The sequence below is a fragment of the Mus caroli genome, chromosome 10 (assembly GCF_900094665.2).
Source record: "Mus caroli chromosome 10, CAROLI_EIJ_v1.1, whole genome shotgun sequence".
In the NCBI taxonomy this organism is placed as follows: domain Eukaryota; kingdom Metazoa; phylum Chordata; class Mammalia; order Rodentia; family Muridae; genus Mus; species Mus caroli.
In genome coordinates, this window is record NC_034579.1 from 82609325 (window position 1) to 82628118 (window position 18794).

An 18794-nucleotide genomic window follows, 5' to 3' on the forward strand; every position below is an offset into this window, starting at 1 on the left:
AAAAAAAAAAAAAAAAAAAGTCCAAAGGATGCATCTTTATGAAACTTGACACCCTTCATGACATAACATGTGCCCAACACGTCGGCTTGTTCTAAAGCATGAGTGGCAAGTGTCATCTTCTCTTTTAAATCTGCATAAAACACAATTTTCCATGACCTCTTTTTGGTGTCACCTTTGACTTCTCTAAGCAAAGCCTCTTTCCCACAAAGCAACCAAGGCATTTTACCCCCTTTTTTGACTCAGGGTTGTACTATATAGTCCTTGCTCTCCTGAAACTTAATATATAGACCAGGCTGGCCTCCAACTCAAGAGATCCACCTGCCTCTGCTTCCAGAGTGTTGGCCAGCACACCTGGATTAAAACAGTATTTTTTTTTTAAATGTAGCTCAGGCTAACCTTGAACTTATGGTCCTCCTTCGTCTGCCTCCTTAAGTGAATCTTACTGCCGTGTCCAACCACAGCCGACATACAGCAGTGTATTGATCAATCCCCTGCTCAAGGTGTGTCGGGAGACCCCAGCAGGCAATATGTTCACTCTCCCATGTAGGTCCATGTTATAGCACCAACCTTACTTACTGGATGCTTCCCCCTCACTGTGCTCCAGACACCTCTGCCTCTCTCTTCTTCGACCATACCATACCTGTGCTACCTCAGGGGTCAGCTCTGGTCAACCATTTCATCACCAAGGCTGGTTTATGTCTTCCAAAAAGCAGCCTAAGACTTTGGCAACCACTTCTACTTAAGACTGCATTTGGAAGGCACTGGATATATTATGAATCAACAGAGACGACTCAGAGGCAAAAATCTGAGGCTGGATCTTTACTTCAAACCCCAACTACTCCAAGAAGCCTTCAGTGCATTATAATGTACATATGTCCTTCTCCACGTTCTCCAAAGTAGGCTCAGGGCCATGTTCCTATTGTGTCGGAACAGGTATGGAATACAGTTCAACAGAAAACTCTATAGCATTCTCCTCTCAGTAGCCGGCCAGCTAACTCACCAGTCCTGCTCACCATGCTGCTTATTTATTCAAGACACTGCACTGGCTTCAGCATTAACTTCTAAACAGACCATGGGTTCTGTCTGAACATTAGTGACTCCATCCCAACTCCCAAGACAAACGCTCAGAGGCAAGCATCTACTGCGATCCTCTCACCTTCTCTCGCTGGTCGAGGATGTGGGAGACAGTTGCTGTCATACACAGTAGGATCTGCAGGATCTTGGGAAGGTATGCGCTGATGAGATGACTGATGTTCTTCAACACAACCTCCAGGCTGTTCAAGACTCCGTGCTGCCGCCCCACAGGAAGAGCTTTAGACACATCCAAATCCTCTACTGCCTGGATGACAGCAGAACAGCAGTCCCCTAGTGAAATGGAGAGGATGTGCCGTGCGGTGAAATATTAGTCTGCTGCTGATCACGGCATCCTCCCCAGCTCCCTAAACAGCACAGTTTCTCTAGTGATGTGTTATTTACAGGTGCCAGCATTCTTCTCTCAGGTACTATCTCCCAACTCTTACCAGATGCTCAGTGAGCTATTTTACTGTTCATATTTCAGATAGGGAAACTGAGGGATAAAGAAAGATAAGTAAGTAGTCTGAGAGCTGACTCTGAGTGTAAATCTCACCCAGTTTTATTTTATTTATTACTGTTATTTTCTTTCTTGAGACAGGGTTTTTCTACTATGTAGCTCTGGCTGTCCTGGTACTCATTATATAAACCAGGCTGTCTGTGACCTATCAGAGATCCACCTCTCTCTGCCTCCCAAGTGTTGGGATTAATGGTATGCACCATCACACCTGGCTCACCCAATTTTAAAAAATACTATTCCTGAACACTGGAGTTACTGAGCTATGCTGAGTTTGACGAGTTATAAAAACTAAAAAGATCTGAATTGATACTGCTTAAGCTTTGCACAGCCATCTACAATAAGAGGATAAATTACTGATGTACAACTTAACCAGATCTCTTAAACCGTATCATTTGTACACCCTCCATCTGGGGGCCACCCACCCAACAAAATGCTAGTACTCATTAGGGTCACTCTCCTATTCATTGAGCTGAAACAAAACACATTACACTACCAAAGAAATATTTATGTTAGGCTAAAGCCAATACATTTTGGAACTCAAACAAAGGATTTTATAGTCAGAAATGTCTGAGTTAAAATCCTACCTCTACCAGTGTCCTCATTTGTAAAACGGGGACAATTACGTAATGAGAATTCCTGTGCTTGTTTTAAATGTTAACTGATGCTTGCAATGTTATGTTAAAGTAAGGGCTCAACACATCTAGTCATGGCAAGTCCTCACTCTGACACATTACGACAGAAGCCAGCCAGAGCTTAGCCTGCACCGTTGCACACACTTCACTGCTTTCCAACTGAGCTGAGAATCTGGGACTCAGGAGGTAAAGACAAGTCACTGCTCCACAGGCAAATGATTCTGTGGAGGAATACATGACTAAATGGCTAAAGAATTACAGAGAGATTAAGCTCAGGTTAGATCACAGGGGTGGGGGAGGGGTGGGGGGAGCAGCAGCCCAGGTACAAAGACTTCCATCCAGGAACGGCACAAGTTCACTGCAAAGGCGTGCGTTCAGCAAGGGAGGCAGCAGGGACCTACCGTTCTTGAAGTGCTTCACTGGTTCAGATAGTAGGTCTAAGAATAACTGGATCTCTTCAGGTTGGGTCCCTGCGAGGAACCGCAAAACAATTGCCATGCGGGTTCCTGAAGCAGATTTGCCCTGGGTTTTACTCCCTGTCTTATTCTTCATCCGTCCATACAAAATTCTGAAAAGTCAAAAGAGCATTGTCCTTACACATGCTAGCTATCTCACTAGCTGCTTGTTTTGCTACAGGTCTGTAATGAGCACCTTCAACAGATATAAAGGCAAGAGAAAAGCAAAACAGGTGTTTAGAAAAACAAGTAGCAAAAGTCAGAGATAGAAAAAGCAATAAAACAGGCAAGTCAAGGGTGAGTTAAATCAAGGAAAAAGGAAACCAGTAAAATAGACATTAAAAGGAAGTGAACAAAGTGTCTGTAAGAAAAAAGGATACTAGAAAGATTTTAGTTAAAATCTAGGAAAAAACCAAATCAGAAACAAAAAGCAACTAAACCTGCAAAAGGTATATAAAAGAAAAACCAAAGGAGAGGCAGAGGCAGTCAGATCTCCGTGCATTCGCAGCAAGCCAGAGCTGTAAAATAAGACCCTGTCTCAAATCAAACAAACACAACAAGATCACACAGAGCTTATTTAGTTTTACATGTATGTTTTTTAAGCTTTTAAGGAAAGATGTAATTTCTATGCTACAGCTTCACAGTATAGAGAGAGAAGGAAAGAGACCTTCCTTTCTTTATGGGAGGTCGTAAAAGTAATGGATGGGTTAATGAGTGAGAATAAAAACCAGCACTAATTTTGCTTATAAACATAAAACATTATTTCCCATTCCCCTCCCTCCCAATAAAACTATACACTAGACTAACCAATAAACAAAACACACAGCATTTCTTCCTTCCCTTTCTTCCTTTTACTGTCTACACTGGCCTTGAACCTGCCTCCTAGGATTATGTGCACACAGTATCCCACTAGGCTCGAAATACATTTCTCTTGTATTTTTATTTTACTTTATTTTGGTTTTTTCGAGACAGGGTTTCTCTGTGTAGCCCTGGCTGTCCTGGAACTCACTCTGTAGACAAGGCTGGCCTTGAACTCAGAAATCCACCTGCCTCTGCCTCCCGAGTGCTGGGATTAAAGGCGTGCGCCACCATGCCCGGCTCTCTTGTATTTTTAAAAGATTATTATTATCTTATTTCATATGTGCATATTTTGCTGGCATGTGTGTGTGCCTGGTGGCCACAGAGGCAAAAGTTACTGACAGCTGTGACCGTCTAGCAGTTTTGACAGTGATCAGACAGTCCTCTGCAGGAGCGCCAATGCTCTGACATTGAGCCTCTCAGCCCACCAATCACATCTCTAAACACAGTTCCACCTGATCTCCCACATCACCTAAGTGTATCCCGGGGAATGCACCAAGACCCATCAGAGCATCAACAGGAATAAAACAGAGAAAGACTCACAGTTAAACAACCAACCAATGGGACCATTTTAATATATGCTTACTAACAATATTTAACATTCATTTCTCATAAACCTTTAGATATCTAATTAAAAGTTACTTTGTTTATTTGAGATAGGGTCCCCCTATGTAGCTCTATCTGATCAAGAACTTGCTATGTAGACCAGGCTGGCTTTATACAAATATTAGCATGCCTCTGCATGCTGGGTGCTAGGGTAAAAGGTATGCAACCCAGCTAACTGCTACATTTTAGTGTAAGAAACCTTAATGACAACACTCAAAACTTGAATATATAGTGATTTAACATTAAAACACTTTTAAACTATTGAGACCTAGAGAACTTTTGTCTGAGTTTACCTATGGTAGTTACTAATTTGAGAAATGAAAACTGAGTAATATTAAAAAAATACTGTTTTATGAATTCATTGAAACAAAACATATTAATATAAATAACATTTTAATGAAAAATAATTCTCTTCTCCAATATCTCACCACTCGTGAGACACTAGTGAGGCTCTGCTCTATTGTCTGAATGGCTTAATAGAAGATGACCAGATGCTCATGTCGCTCCGGCATCTAATCCACTGGAATGGAAAAAGCTCATTTGTGTTAGATCAGGCAGAAAGAAACCTGCAAATAATTGTGGCTATTTCATTTTGATACCTCACAAAATCTCAACCAACTGCCTAAAATATGGAATATGAAACTCTACCAACAAACTCTAGAAACTTTGTTTCACTAAACTCTATTCCTCTTGGCCTTTGCACACACTGACCCGGGAACACGCATCAGTTACTTGGAAAGCAATGGCAGAACAAATCATGTAGAAATGTCAAAGGCTGACACATCTCACTGTAAACCAAAAGAAGAGGTGTATTAATCAACTATTTATTTATTTATTTATTTATTTATTTATTTACTTTTTTGGTCTTTGAGACTTTTTAAAAGTACTATTATCCATCTCACATGTTTTCAAGTAACTGGGGAGTAAGCTCACAGGAACAGACGTAAGTTTTCCAAAATCCTAATTTTCATTTGACTGTTAAATTAGTAACTTGAAACAAATTCTGTCATTTGTTTTCTTTGAATTGTCAAACTCACTGCATTGTTAAGGAAATTCCTGTGAAATATCCAAGTTTAAACTGAAAGATTCTTCATTATCTAGGCTTTCAAATAAAAATGGTGTTGCATGAAAAAAAGGGTGCAGCTAGTTTAGCTTGCAACTCACGTACATAAACGTCACTCTGAGATAACCAGTGTGCAGCAGGACTACCTCACACAGCCTCCTGCTTCAGCACAGACCAGTAAAACAGTCCATTCGCAGAGCCAACATTCAAAGGGCACTGTAGAAAATAAGCCTATTTTGTCTTCACCTTTTTCTCCAATTATGTGTCTATGAAGACTCCGAGTACAGTCTGGAGCCAATGTCCAAAAGATCCAGGTAAAGAAGAGAAAAAGCAGGGGCAGAGATATGGCTCAGCAGGCGAAGTGCTTACCCAGCACACACAAAGCCCTGGGTTCAATCCCCAGGACCGCATAGAACTAAGCATGGTGATGCATGCCTCAACAATAGTTCAAGGTCATCCTCAGCTACACAGAGTCTGAGGCCAGCCTGGGCTAAGGAGACCCCATTTAAACAAGCAGAAAGCAGAAACAATGAAATGTTTCCATTACAATTGCTGAAAACAATCATGACTGTATCAGAACCGTGTTTTGATTTACATTTTTAAGTAGTATACGTACCTCATCAGAATCGGAAACAAGTCTGCCCGGTGGGCCGCTTTCACTACCGTGTTATCTTCTGAGATGTTGAAATGCACGATCTCTTCCTTAAAGCTCCTGTCGTCCAGCAGCCTTTGTAAGTTTTCCCTTTCAAAAGACACAGCACAACCTGTCGCTCAGTGCAGGGCACTTGCCAACGATGGAAAGAGCAGTGTGTACAAGTACAGCTAAAATACATAGTAAGTAGTTCATACTGAAGCCCACACCCGGAAGGACAATCCTCACAAAATGTCTGTAAGTTGTAAGAGGTAAATGGCTTGGAAGGGATGAGCGTTGGTCCCTAACCTGATGTTTAGGAGCACATGGCACAGAAGCTTTTCTTCCCAGGCAGCACCATTCGCAAGGGTTTTATGGAATTATGTTAACAAGGACAGAGAAATGTTACTACTTTCTAAGACATATTTTTAAAACTAATACTCTCCTTTCCATTTTCTTATCTGCAGACAATAATTCCACAAATACACTTCAGGCTTTCATTTCTTGCCTGTAAACAGTTATGATTACTTCGGAAGAGGGGGACTTCTTAGGCCTGTGAGACATTATTTCAGAAGGTAAAAGGTGATGTTTCTCTAGCTTATGTTGCTCACCTGTAAGGGAGGATATGAGGATGTCTATACGTCATTATGCAGTCCAAGGTTATTTTTTGCACAGCCTGATCTTGGTGCAGCAATAACTAGAAATGACATTTTACAGAATAAGTTAATGAAGTAATACATATATAAACCATGAAATAGAAATTTAACTAACCAAATAGTAAGACTCTATCTTAAAAAAAAGAAGAAGAGAAAACGAAACTCTGACCCGAATTCTCTGTGTGAGCCTGGATTTTAACCAACTGTGCTGGCTCTGTGACAAGGACATTCTATACTATACAGTTAATATATATACAGTTATTAGTCAGCAAATGTCAAGAGGGGACTGGTTAGTAAGTTGAAAAGACTATTCCTATGGTCAGAGGCGTCTACGGTCAGTCTGCTGAGCAGATTAGGTTCCTCTAAAAGACTGTCCACATATGAGAACGTTGCATTTCCCAGTCATCTTTTTTGGAGTTGGGGATATACATTATAATTACAGCTAACAACCATTTAACATACCCGATCTCATTCTACTGAATGGATTCAGAAACACGAGTCCCCAGCATGGCTGACTTCCCATGAAGGAAAGGCACCCGTCAGCCTTCCCTATGATCTAACCATGACTTTACCGTTCTTCTTCTAATACAGCTGCTCAGCGTCAGTCACTCCATACTGAAGCTGACTTCAGAGTCAACTAAACTAGTGCAAGCTAAAATTATACATGAAGATGGTTTTCTAGTGTGTGAGCCTATTAACATAATAGTACTTAAAATCGAGAGATGGGTCCTGTCCACGACTGCCGAAAACCCAGGTTGCTCTGGTAAAGAAAATGTGAGAAAGGTTGAGAGGTCAAAGCACACAGAATTTATGTGGCTCACCTGAAGATACAACTCGTACAACTTGGATTCTAGATATAAGGCCCGTGGGTTTGAGAACTTAGAGAAGACTTGTAAATGAGCAATGAGCTGCCTAAACAAAACGAGAGGTTACTGTAGAAGTAAATAATAGAGACCACCTTGAAATAACATTACCCACCACTTTATCTTCTGACAAGTATTCCACACAGTCCACCCAGAAGTCTGTTGTTAATCACCCAAGCAAAATTTTAATGCTTAGAAAGATTATTTTCTGGAAACTTCAATCTCAGGCGGTGGTGCCCCACAATCCAGGCTTTGCACCACAGTAAACCCTCAGGATGAGGTAGAAAGGCTTTAGCTAAATCAAAACTGGACAGAAGGTGGAGAAAACAGTAGGCTCTCAGCAGATGAGCAGGGATGGTTTGGGGACTTAGTCCTTTGTGAGGTTCCACGTGTCAGGCAAGGAAGTCGCAGAATTCACCTGCCTCTTGCTCACAGAACATAAACACGGATGGCATACAACTGGGTTTAGGTGACAATGGCTTTTGCTTGCACAACTGACAAACATACAGAAAGGCTCTGGGATGGAGAGGTAGGAGGCCGACAGGACTGCCCAGAACAAACATATCGTCTACTGAAGCAGATAGAGAAGCGTGTCTACCTCATTTGCCCACCTGATTCCCTAGTACACGGACTCTAGCAAGCAAGGTTAGTCACTGGAAGCATCGGCCTACTCATACACTGAGATAGCTCTGAGGGTCTCATTATCAGTTCATCCACTCACCTTCCCTTTTCCTACTCTTCAGGGTCTCATGGACTGACTATGTAGGGCTGGTTTGCCTGGAACTTGCTATGTACATCAGGCTGCTTTGAACTCAGAGATTTGCTTGCATCTACTTTCTAAGTGCTGTGATTAAAGGTAGGTGTGTGTGTGTTTGTGTCTGTGTGTGTGCATGTGTGCCACATAGCCAGCACAATTTATTCCCATTTTCAATGATGGAACTTGAGAGCAATGTTCTAGGTTTGGGTATGGGAAGTAGATGAATCCTTACAGAATTTCTCTTTTTCTTCTTTCTTTCTGCTCCTGAACTATGTAGATGAGGCTCACTGTCAACAACTCCTACCTCCACCTCCAGACTGAAATGTTATGTGTGCACTACCATGCTGGGCTCATAGAATGCTGCCTGAGCACAGAGCCACATGCATGCCAGGCAAGCACTCTGCCTACTGAGCTACAGGTCAAGCACCTCTCCACTTTTAATGTTTTTAGACAAGTTTCTTAAGAACACTTCAATGGACCAGGAGGAAGGCAGATAATGAGAATACCACTTGAACCCCTACGGATTGTGAAAGCACCTTATGATTTTCATAAGAAAGAGCTAGCTGTAGGGAGCTAAAATCCAAAGCAAGCAGGGGTTCCATGATACAAGTTATGGTCAGCTATTTGAGTGTGAAGCCACCTAAGATAACTTCAGTGAAGAACTACAAGTACACCTTCAAGTATGAACAGATTTTCTCAGTGGGTAGAAGTGAGGCCAGGGCATTGGGAAAGAGTGTGTGTGCAGGTCCAGGGATGAAAAAGGCCACGGTGTGACTGGATAAATGGCTCATTCATTTATTCAGCAAACACATAGCTCGAAGTAATCTTTTGTTAGGGATTATGATGATGGAAACCGAGGAGAGAAGAAGAAGGAACTAAAGTTACATGCAACTTGGCCGTGACCCTTCCTGGGCCTTTGTACACTCTTTCCACTGGCTGACAGGTCCTTCCCTCTATAACACTGGCATCAGCCAGTCTTTCGTCTGTCAGCAGCAAAGGTATCCTTCCCTCTGTAAAAGGTCTTCCCCCAGTCTTTGTCTCAGTCTTTGTGGTAGAAGGAAATAATTCTTTACAGTGTTTCCAGAAACCCCATAAACATGATTTGACCAGCGATATGACACACTCTTACATTGTAGATGTTTGCAGTTCATCTTTGCAGCCCTGCACTTAGCAAAGAGCACTGGCGAGCTATCAAATGGATAAATCTATAAACGGCTAGTGTTGAAACACACAAGTGAGATCTAAAAGTTTAAGGGCAGCACCAGCCTGGCAGATCAGATAGATCCTCAATCTAAACAATCTTCAGGTAAGCTCAAAGAGCCTCTAAAAGCAGCCCCCCCCCCGCCCCTTTTTTTCCTTTTTTATAGTTTGGAACACTTTAGGTAAATGAATAACCAAGGGAACTGGGAGACACTGTAGCACAGGTAACAAGCAGGAGCCAAGCCGGAGGCAAAGGCAGGTACTGACCAGAGGCTCTGCCGCCTGTTCCCTGCTGCACAACACAGCGCCCTAGCCTGCAATGCTCTCATCTGTAAAGGAACCATGACAAAAAAAGCCACACCAACAGTTCCTCATGTGCTCAGATTCTGTGGTGACACAAGAAAGCGAGTCAGCAACTGTTCCAAAACAAAGCAGCAATCTTCACAGTGGCCAAGAGACCAAAGAAAAGGGCAGAGAGATCCAAGATAGTAACATGCAATTGACTGGGCCACACCTACAGAAGTGCGTTTCTGGGTAGCATCAATACCAGCAGACCCCCATCAATGTCACTTGTATCATTCTGGGTCTGTCTGCCTTTCTCTTTGATGTCACAGAACACCACAGACAGTTCTCAATGCCTGGCACCAGCATGTTTCAGAGTAAGAATCTCCAAAGACTGACGAAACTGTCAAGAGAATCTCAGGACGGTATATCAATAATTATCTGAGGAGTCCATCTTTCATGAAGCCATTTCCCAGGCAGACAGGAAGGGCTGCACTGCTCTCCCTACAAGCACAGCTCCATGATCAGCCTATGGTGGGGAACTCACTTTGCTGCAGCCCTTCTCGTCTTTTTCTTCTGGGGCGCGTCCTCTGTGGGCACGGCCTCTTCCTCCAGTTCCTCCTCCTCCCCAGCAGCAGGTTCTTCCTCCTCCTCCTCAGCCACTGCTCCTCTGCCTTTTTTGCGTAGATCCTGAGTAGGAGCAACTTGCAGATCTGCTGGATAATACTCATTGCTGTAAGAGGACGTAGGTGAAAGCAACAGTGAGGAGTGTGTGCATCAGAAAGGCACCTATGGCACACTGGAACGAACGAACGAACGAACGAACGAACGAACGAACACACACACACACTTATTTTACTCTATGTGCTGGGTGCTTTGCCTGCATGTTATGTGTTTGGTAGCAGCAGAGGTCAGCAGAAAAGGGCATTGGATCCCCTGGGCTGAAGTTACAGATGGCTGTCAGCCACCATGTAGGTGCTGGGAACTCTACTCTGGTCTTTACAAGAGCAGCCAGGGCTCTTAAGCACTGAGTCATGTGTGCAGCACTAGTGTTCTCTCTCCTTCAGTCTGTCTCACTGACAAGTCAGTCACTATCAGGAGAAGGTGGTCTGCCTTACTACTTCAGTGTTGAAAAGATTTGAAATGCCTACTATGTGCTGAAGTGAGATCGGCCTTATCTCTGGAAGCACAGATGGTCAGAAGTGGACTATATTGAAAGATTATTGTAAAATATTAGGACTGAGGGCTGGAGAGATGGCTCAGCGGTTAAGAGCACTGACTGCTCTTCCAGAGGTTCTGAGTTCAATTTCCAGCTACCACATGGTGGCTCACAACCATCTGTAATGGGATCCAATGCCCTTTTCTGGTGTGTCTGAAGACAGTTACAGTGTGCTCATATGTAATACATAAAATAATAAATAAATTTTAAAAAACTATTAGGACTGTATTTCTTTCCCACTTTGCCAATGTCCTTTCAAAAATATAAAATTACAAACTTAAATAGTCAAAGCAATAGTAAGCAAAATGTAACCAAGTCAGAAACATTATCTTATTTCCTAACAAACTAAAAAGCTGCTTGTATCAAAACAGTATCATTCTAGCATGAAAACAGATAATGTTTTAAAGATAAAAGGCCTACACTAGGAGACTACCAGGGTCTTCCTCTAATATGGGTGGCCCACTTCTACTACAGGCTCCTGTTTCTGCTCCTATCCTCCATAGCATCCTTACAGAAAGCTCTTTGTCCTTAAACGAAAGGGTGATGATACTTACTGAGAGTTATTATAGTGGGACATGTACAGTCTATGAACACCAAACTCAGCTTTCCGAGGCACAGCCCTAGCTACTTTGCTAAACAGCAGCCATTTCCTCTAAGACCTCCTACACAACTCAAGAGAAAAGCCAGACAGCTCTTTTTCATAAGGGAGCGGCTTTGTGTCAAGACAGAAGCTGGTACCAGGAGTGTGGGGATATTGCTGTGACATGTTTTGGGGAAGGACTTTGGAACTTTGGACTAGAAAAGCCATTGAGTGTTTAGAGTTCATTAGGAAGTTCTTAAGAGCTCCAAAGATACTGTTCATAGTAGTGCAGAAGATGGAGGCCTAACTTGTGAAGTTTCAGAGGAAAATTTAACGACTCTCTCAGGGCTGTTGCTATTTTGAATTGAGATTCTGTGGTTCTGGTCAGCTGGAACTGAAGAATCAGACACAATTACCAAAAGGCCAGCCACCACTGAAGTGGAACCTTTGTGTTACTAGGACAATTGATGTTGGTTAGCTGGAGCTGAGAAATTAGAGGTGATTAAGGAGACCAGTATCACAGGTGAAATCTTCCAGGGAGTGTCCCCTGAGAGCATAGAGCTGTGCTCCAGACGTGGCCAACATCTGCAAGTCCTTCATGTTTTTGCTTAACTGCCCTCTTCCCTGACGATGAAGGCCAAACACCTCACTCTCACAAGGCCAGGACTAACTTTCTGCTCTGACCTCTACTGAGTCTCTCCTTGGATCATTCTAAACTGGTCACCCAAATCTCCTTTCTGTTCCCTGGACAAGCTCGACATGCTGTGGCTTATGTCCTACTCAATCTAACCCCATACCTCCTTCCCATGTGACAAAGCACACTAGAACTTATTACTTAGTTCTGTTCTACACAACACATCCCTTCGAAGCAATCCGTTCAAAGCACTCAAGACTCTCAGACTTACACACTCAAACAAAACAAGGCTTCAGGAAGCTCTTACTATTCTTCAAGAGTACATTCCTCGGCATTGAGACTCGAACAGAGACATGGTTATGTCACTCCCAGGCAAGTACGAAAACAATGAACAGGGAAAGAAAGAGCAAGGCCTTTGTACACTGACCAAACTCAACATGGCGCCTCCTCTGTGGTAACCTGACCTATTTTATTAGCACTATTTGTATGTTGATTCATATATAACTAAATGTGAACAAAACTGGTTTAGTGTTTACCTGAGGGAGGAAGTGCTTTGCAGACATGATAATGGTTTGAAACATGACAAAAAATGCAAAATGCCCAGCCAGGAAGGAGGCTGATACCTCGCCTTTACACTGTGCCAGGGGCAGAGGCCTAGCTACTTACTTGATGAATCTTAGGAAAAGAGGGGAGAGTTCCCTGGACCGTGGCTCTACTCGCTCTGGGAATTTAGCCAAAGCTCGCCAAAGCAAGAATCGGAAGTTGGTATGGTCCAGTCGCTCCCGACAGTCGGTTTTCAATGCTAACTGCTGCTGGTAAAGATCCCCAACGTCTCCTTCCTGGGTTTGCTCCCAACTTTCATCTCCTGTTGACTCTTCATCTCTCACATCCTTTTGCAGTTCTTTCTCTGCAAGAGAAAAGTGTCACTCTCATGCCTGTAGACCACTGCTTAGCCTTAAGACAGGATGTGTGCTTTCTAGTAACACAAAGAGAACAGCACCATCTCAGAACTTTATCAAACTAAACAAATAAATACGGTGTCCCAGCCCTCCAAGATTCCTGCTCATACCGGCATGGGAAGCTGCCTTTTCTAGATGTTCATAGCAGACATTCCAGAATTGCTTGTTTTCCATTCCATAGGCATGAGAACTAAGAGAAAAAGATCATAAAATACACAATACAGCATGGTCTTGGTCTTAAGTGTGAAATATCCCACTGGAAAAATGTAAAAGAATCAACTAAGGTTAAATCTGCTGTGTGTACACTGCCTGCATTGCACAGACTATGTATTTTATTTCATCGTTAGTCATAGATCATGCATACGATGCGCGTGACCGAGGGGGGCATCCGTGGCCCAGCGTCTGTGCAGAGAAGAGTCGTCAGGCTCTTTGGAGAGTTAGGTTCTCTACTGCAGGACGCAAGGACTGAGCTCAGGCCGTCACACGTGTGCAGTGACAGCTTTCCCCTTCTGAACCACCTTGCCAGCACACACACTATTTTCATAAATGACTGCAGGAGAGCTTTCAGATGTAAGTTGATACATGTAGACTATTTAGTTTTGTTGTTGATGATACTTGGAATCAGCCTTTCTATGAAGTCTAAGCTGGTCTAGAACCCATTATGAAGTCCCAAACTGTCAGACAATCTGCTGGCCCCACCACCGAGTGCTTGGCACCAACTACCATATTCAGTTAGGGAGACTAATGTTAAAAACACAGTCATAAAAATGGAACCTTTTCCTTTCCACCTTTTCCTCTCTGTTGCTGTAACAAACGCCATAAGCAAAAGCAACTTGGGAGGGAAACATTTTCTGACTTACACTTCCAGCTTACTACTCATTGTCTCACAGGAGGAAGTGAGAGGCAGAGGGCATGGAGGAGCGCCGAGGAGCACTGAGAGCACAGAGGAGCACTGCGTGCTGCCTTACTCCCAGGCTTGGGTGCACCTGCCTTAGGGACTGTGCTTCCCACAGGGCTGGGTGCTCCCAGTAACCATCAGTCAGGACAAGTCCTCAGACAAACCCAATACAGAAACTGACTCACTGACTCTCTCTGCAGGTGACTCTGGGCTACGTCAGGTTGACAAGGCTAAGAAGGATAGTATGTGAGGGAGGGCCCATTAAGGAAAGAAAGTTGCCAGAAAGATAATAACTGCTGCACTAGAGTTAGTTAAAAAATATATACTTCTCTGCACCTAATTCAAATTTGACTATCTGAAATAAGCTTTTCAGCTGGGTGTGGTGGCACATGCTTCCAATGTCACCACTTGTGAGGTAGAGAGATCTGTGTTAGTTCAAAGCCAGCTTTCTCATCATAGCCAGTTCAAGGCAAGCCAGGAATACATATTTAGAATCTGTCTCAAACACTTTCAGAACTTAATACTGAGACACGAAGTGAATCAGTCATGTAGTTATTTTTGTTTTTGTTTTTTTTTACAGTCTAAAGCCCCTACAATAATATTCTCATGTTTTCTCTATTAATCTTCCATCCCTTATCTTTCTCCTCACTCCTTTCTCCTTCATCCTCCTCTTTCATGAGACATATAGCTTCGTAGCCCAGCCTCAAATTTGTGAAGCTCCCTGCCTTAATCTCCTGAATCCTGGGACTACAAGTGTGCATCAGCACACCTGCCTCCCACTAATGAACACAAACTTTATACTAGATCTGACTCTGGTTATGCACAGTGTGTAGTGCACATGGAAAACAGTCCCCAACAATAAAATAGCCTAGCCACTATAGGCAGGGAGACTTTAGAAGCATTCCGTGACTCAGGAGCCAACATTGTGATAATGGACCACTGACTACACACATGTCACTTCCTATCTTTTGAAGGCTCCCCCAACCCTCCCCCCCAAACCAGTCAAAAGCCATTTATTTTCACTATCCTTGTTAGATTGCTCTGAAAAAAAGTAAAAAGCAGGCAAATTGGTTCAAAATTGAAGAGGGATTTGTTTACTCTGCTTCTGTCAAGTACGAAGTAATAAGATCGGGAAAGGCCTGACATATGACATGTTCCCAGTCTGACAAAAGCCAGAGTAAAGCGTCAAGGACAAACATCTGTAAAAGGACTGATTTATGTCAACCACAGCATACGCTATTTTGTGACTATTAAAATAATTTGTTTGAGTTAAAGGTGTGTGTGGTGGTATGCTAGACAGCTAGGATTTTGAAAAGTGCTTATTTTTAAAGTATGGTTCAGCCACTTATTATGTAAAAATAAAAATATGTGATTATCACAATATATCTTTTGATCATATAAACAGTATCATAAAGTAAAAAGAAAACCCTCCAGTCATTTAAGTGCACTGAAATATTTGTATAGCTAGCCTACTGAAAAACAGGTACTAGAGAGAATCTCTATTTTTCTTCCTCAGGTTGTTTCACAAAGGAAACTTAAACCACACCTACATGGAACACAGGTCTGGCCCTGGCCCCATCATTCTGCATCAGTTAAAGTGAATGACCCCATCCACTCAGCCCATGCTTACCTTATGAGCTCAATAACAGGGTCCCAGAGGGCACTGAAGTTGACATACAGCATACCTAACAGATAACGGAGTGGCACCTGCAGGTCCAAGAGACTGGTTTAGTAAGCACGTGACAGGCTGCAGGAGAAGGTCAGAAGAGAAGTGCTCAAACGTGCATGACCCTTGGAGAGAGTGGGGTTTGGGAAGACGCTTGCATTTATTTACAAGGGAAGGTTCTTGGTATTAACCCAGAAGTCAGGGTGAAATAAAAATTTCCAGCTCCTAAAATCTTACTCATACTCATTAGAAAACAGTATGCAAGCTTATCCCAGATGTTCGCTCACAAAGTCTAAATCCAACTGGGAACAAAATTCCATCATAAACACTACTATGACCCAAAGCGTCATACATTAATAGTGTAAACACTAAAGGACAACAACGACAATGACAACAACAACAAAACAAAACTAAAAATCCCAAGTTGTAGGAATGGTGGTTGAAGCCTCCTATAATTGCTGATACCCCAGTTCATTCTTTCTTGCTTTTTGGGGGTGGGGGTGGTATCTCTTTGTATAGCTCTGGCTGTCCTGGAACTCACAATGTAGACTAGGCTGGTTCAAGATCACAAGAGATCTGCCAGTCCCTGCCTCTCAAATCCCACGATTAAAGGCATGTGCCACCATTAGATGTCTGAATTCTTGCCACCATTAGATGTCTGAGTTCTTGCCACCATTTGGATGTCTGAGTTCTTGAACCTGTGCTTTCAGAGACTTTAGGGGTCCTAGACTCAGGTCCTAAAGCGTTCTCAGCTTCTACACAGCATTCATTATTACCAATAGTACATTTTCCAGGTTAGACACTATGGAGAATGGTAGATTTTTATTTTATTTATTTTTTTAAATTTGGGAGTGGGATCTAGATACATGCTCTGGCTGTAATTCCCATTCCAAATGAAATGTAGAGAACACTAATAATCACACCAGCAAAGAATGACCCTACATGAAAGAGGAATGCCTTTCTCAGCTTGCTCCTAATGAGTCCATGATAGATTTTTCCAAAGGCAAACCCAATATCCTGCAGCCGTGAATAAATGTGGTGAAGAATATTGGCTTTAAACCAGACATAGTATCCTTCCTCGTAAGGAGTCATTGCTAAAAAGGGACTAACGCTGCCCACACTTTGCTGTGAGAACTGAGTGAGATTACTATGGGAAGGATTATGAATGGAGAGTCATGTTGTGAATTACAAAGCACAAAACTTGTTCTTTTCTAGACAGATTTGGTTTCATACATATATTATTAATTAGCATGCTTGCTTTTACAGTTCTGAATAGAAGCACTTGAGATGTCTGGCCTGAGGCAAGGGTATGTAGCAACAGGAAGCAGGAACTATGTAAAATCCATGACACCTGGGCAGAATCTCAGTTCCTCTAACTAGGCACTATCTGATCTTGAGCAAAGCCTGAGCTCACCGTGCCTCAGTTTCCTTCTCTGTAAAGTATCCTATGCCATCCCCTATGCTTCTGGGCATGCCCAAATCCAACAGGAAGCAAAGCTTGGCTTTTAAAATATTCTTCCTCAAAGAGACTTCCAGAATGCCATACATGGCTTGTTCTTTCTTGACATGGCAAGGATAGAAATGAGGCTAACACTGATAACTACTTTATTCTTACAGTTTTCTTTGTATATTTTACAGCCATGCACTCAGTGTGGCTGTTCTGATAGTTACTTGTTTTATGGTCATTCTCTGAATCCTAAAACTTAGCTATCACCAATTCTTGAAACGCAGTGGCCAGAGAGCATTATAACATGAAATGATCCTGATATGGAAGGACCATGTTTGCTTAGTCTACTTTCAATGGATTTTGCCTAGAGTAAAAACAAGAAAACAAAACAAAACAATTCCTGTTTTCACTCATTTTGTTGTTTTAACATATACTGAACTGCTCATGCTTAAAAAAAAAAAAAAAAAAAAAAAAACTAATAAAGGAAACTGTGAAATTATGTCCCCAGTAGAGATCAAACAGAACACTCTTCTATAAACCCTTTTTCATGAACACCTACTCAGCAGAGCAGGGCACAGTGCTCAGATGATGAACTAAAGACCTAAAGTCCTCAAGGAATATATGATCTAGGGAATTCCTTCCAGAGGGGAGACCGGCCAGAATCGAGAGGTAATCTCAGCAGCAGCATGATCACCCACCAGACAGCAGGATGGGTGTGGGAGGAGAGCCCATCTGTAACACCACAGATGGACTTTGGTATCAGTTTCCCTTGGAGCCTGAAGACCACATCCATTTGCAGTTTCCCTGCATAACTTATGTGTGTCAGACCCCACTTCCTTTGCACATTTTTCCTCTGGAATGGGACATTACCACCTCCTTCAAGATGCAGCTAAACATCACCCTTCTAGAAACTTCCAGACTCTTGAACAGATAGAGGGTCCCCTAGTCCTTGCCCCTGACACTGTCTCCCTGAAGGCAGAGGCTGAGATTTTGTTTCTCACCAGCGCCTGGTCATTGCTGACCAACATAATGCTTGATGAAAGATTAATGCTAATACCCTTAAGAACTAGTATAATGTGCTTAGATGGTAGCTTGTTTTGTACTGGGATTTTGGATTTAGTTCATGCAGTTCTATAGCAACAGTGGACTACAGACTATTGTTTTCCTAATTCACAAACAAGGAAATGGTGTTGCCGACCCTTCACCCCTCATGAGTACTCGACTTAAACTGTTGTGGGGTGCATCAGAGGCCAGCAGTCAGCTCTGCTTCTCACATGATACATCTCTTCAACCTGCTCCCACACCACCAATCATACTCTACCCTGTATACCTTCTTTTAAAGGACAGAGTCTGAATTATTCTGTTGACAAAGCTGGTTTCTGTCTGTCTGTCTCTCTCCCCGTCCCTCCCTCCCTGGTAAGGCTTGTGAAGCCAGACACCAGCTGAAAGGGAAGTCTTATACTTTAAGATGCTCACATGTCATAACTAGGTAGAAACACAAGAGAGACCCCAAGTTAAATGGGCTGCTGGCATAGTCAAAGTCTCCCTTTCTTAGGCACAGCAACACAAGAGTCACAGTCACTGTGTCACACCTTCACATACTCAAAAGGACACTACATTTAATAGGCTGAAGGAACAACTTAATTGGAGGCGTGGAAGAGAAAGAGGCAAGGTTTGCTTTACCTTGGAACAAGAATATTTTCATTGTTGGTCACTATGTGGTATGACCTCCCAAATACGATTTAAAACATAATTGAAGGAACAATTTTAAAGGGAAGGGAAGGGGAAGGGGAAGGG

At 42.7% G+C, this 18794-nt stretch overlaps 1 protein-coding gene across 1 annotated transcript in view; it reads right to left on the bottom strand.

Moving 5' to 3' along the window:
- Utp20 (UTP20 small subunit processome component) overlaps positions 1-18794 on the bottom strand; it is an 81229-nt gene that overhangs the window by 38970 nt on the left and 23465 nt on the right. The window contains exons 19-27 of the mRNA XM_021175362.2: positions 15515-15591; positions 13097-13176; positions 12694-12934; positions 10142-10327; positions 7314-7404; positions 6448-6533; positions 5822-5947; positions 2625-2791; positions 1157-1365 (exon numbers count right to left, since the gene is read on the bottom strand). Of these exons, the coding sequence (XP_021031021.1) occupies positions 1157-1365; positions 2625-2791; positions 5822-5947; positions 6448-6533; positions 7314-7404; positions 10142-10327; positions 12694-12934; positions 13097-13176; positions 15515-15591 (1263 nt within the window). The remainder of the gene's footprint in view (positions 1-1156; positions 1366-2624; positions 2792-5821; positions 5948-6447; positions 6534-7313; positions 7405-10141; positions 10328-12693; positions 12935-13096; positions 13177-15514; positions 15592-18794) is intronic.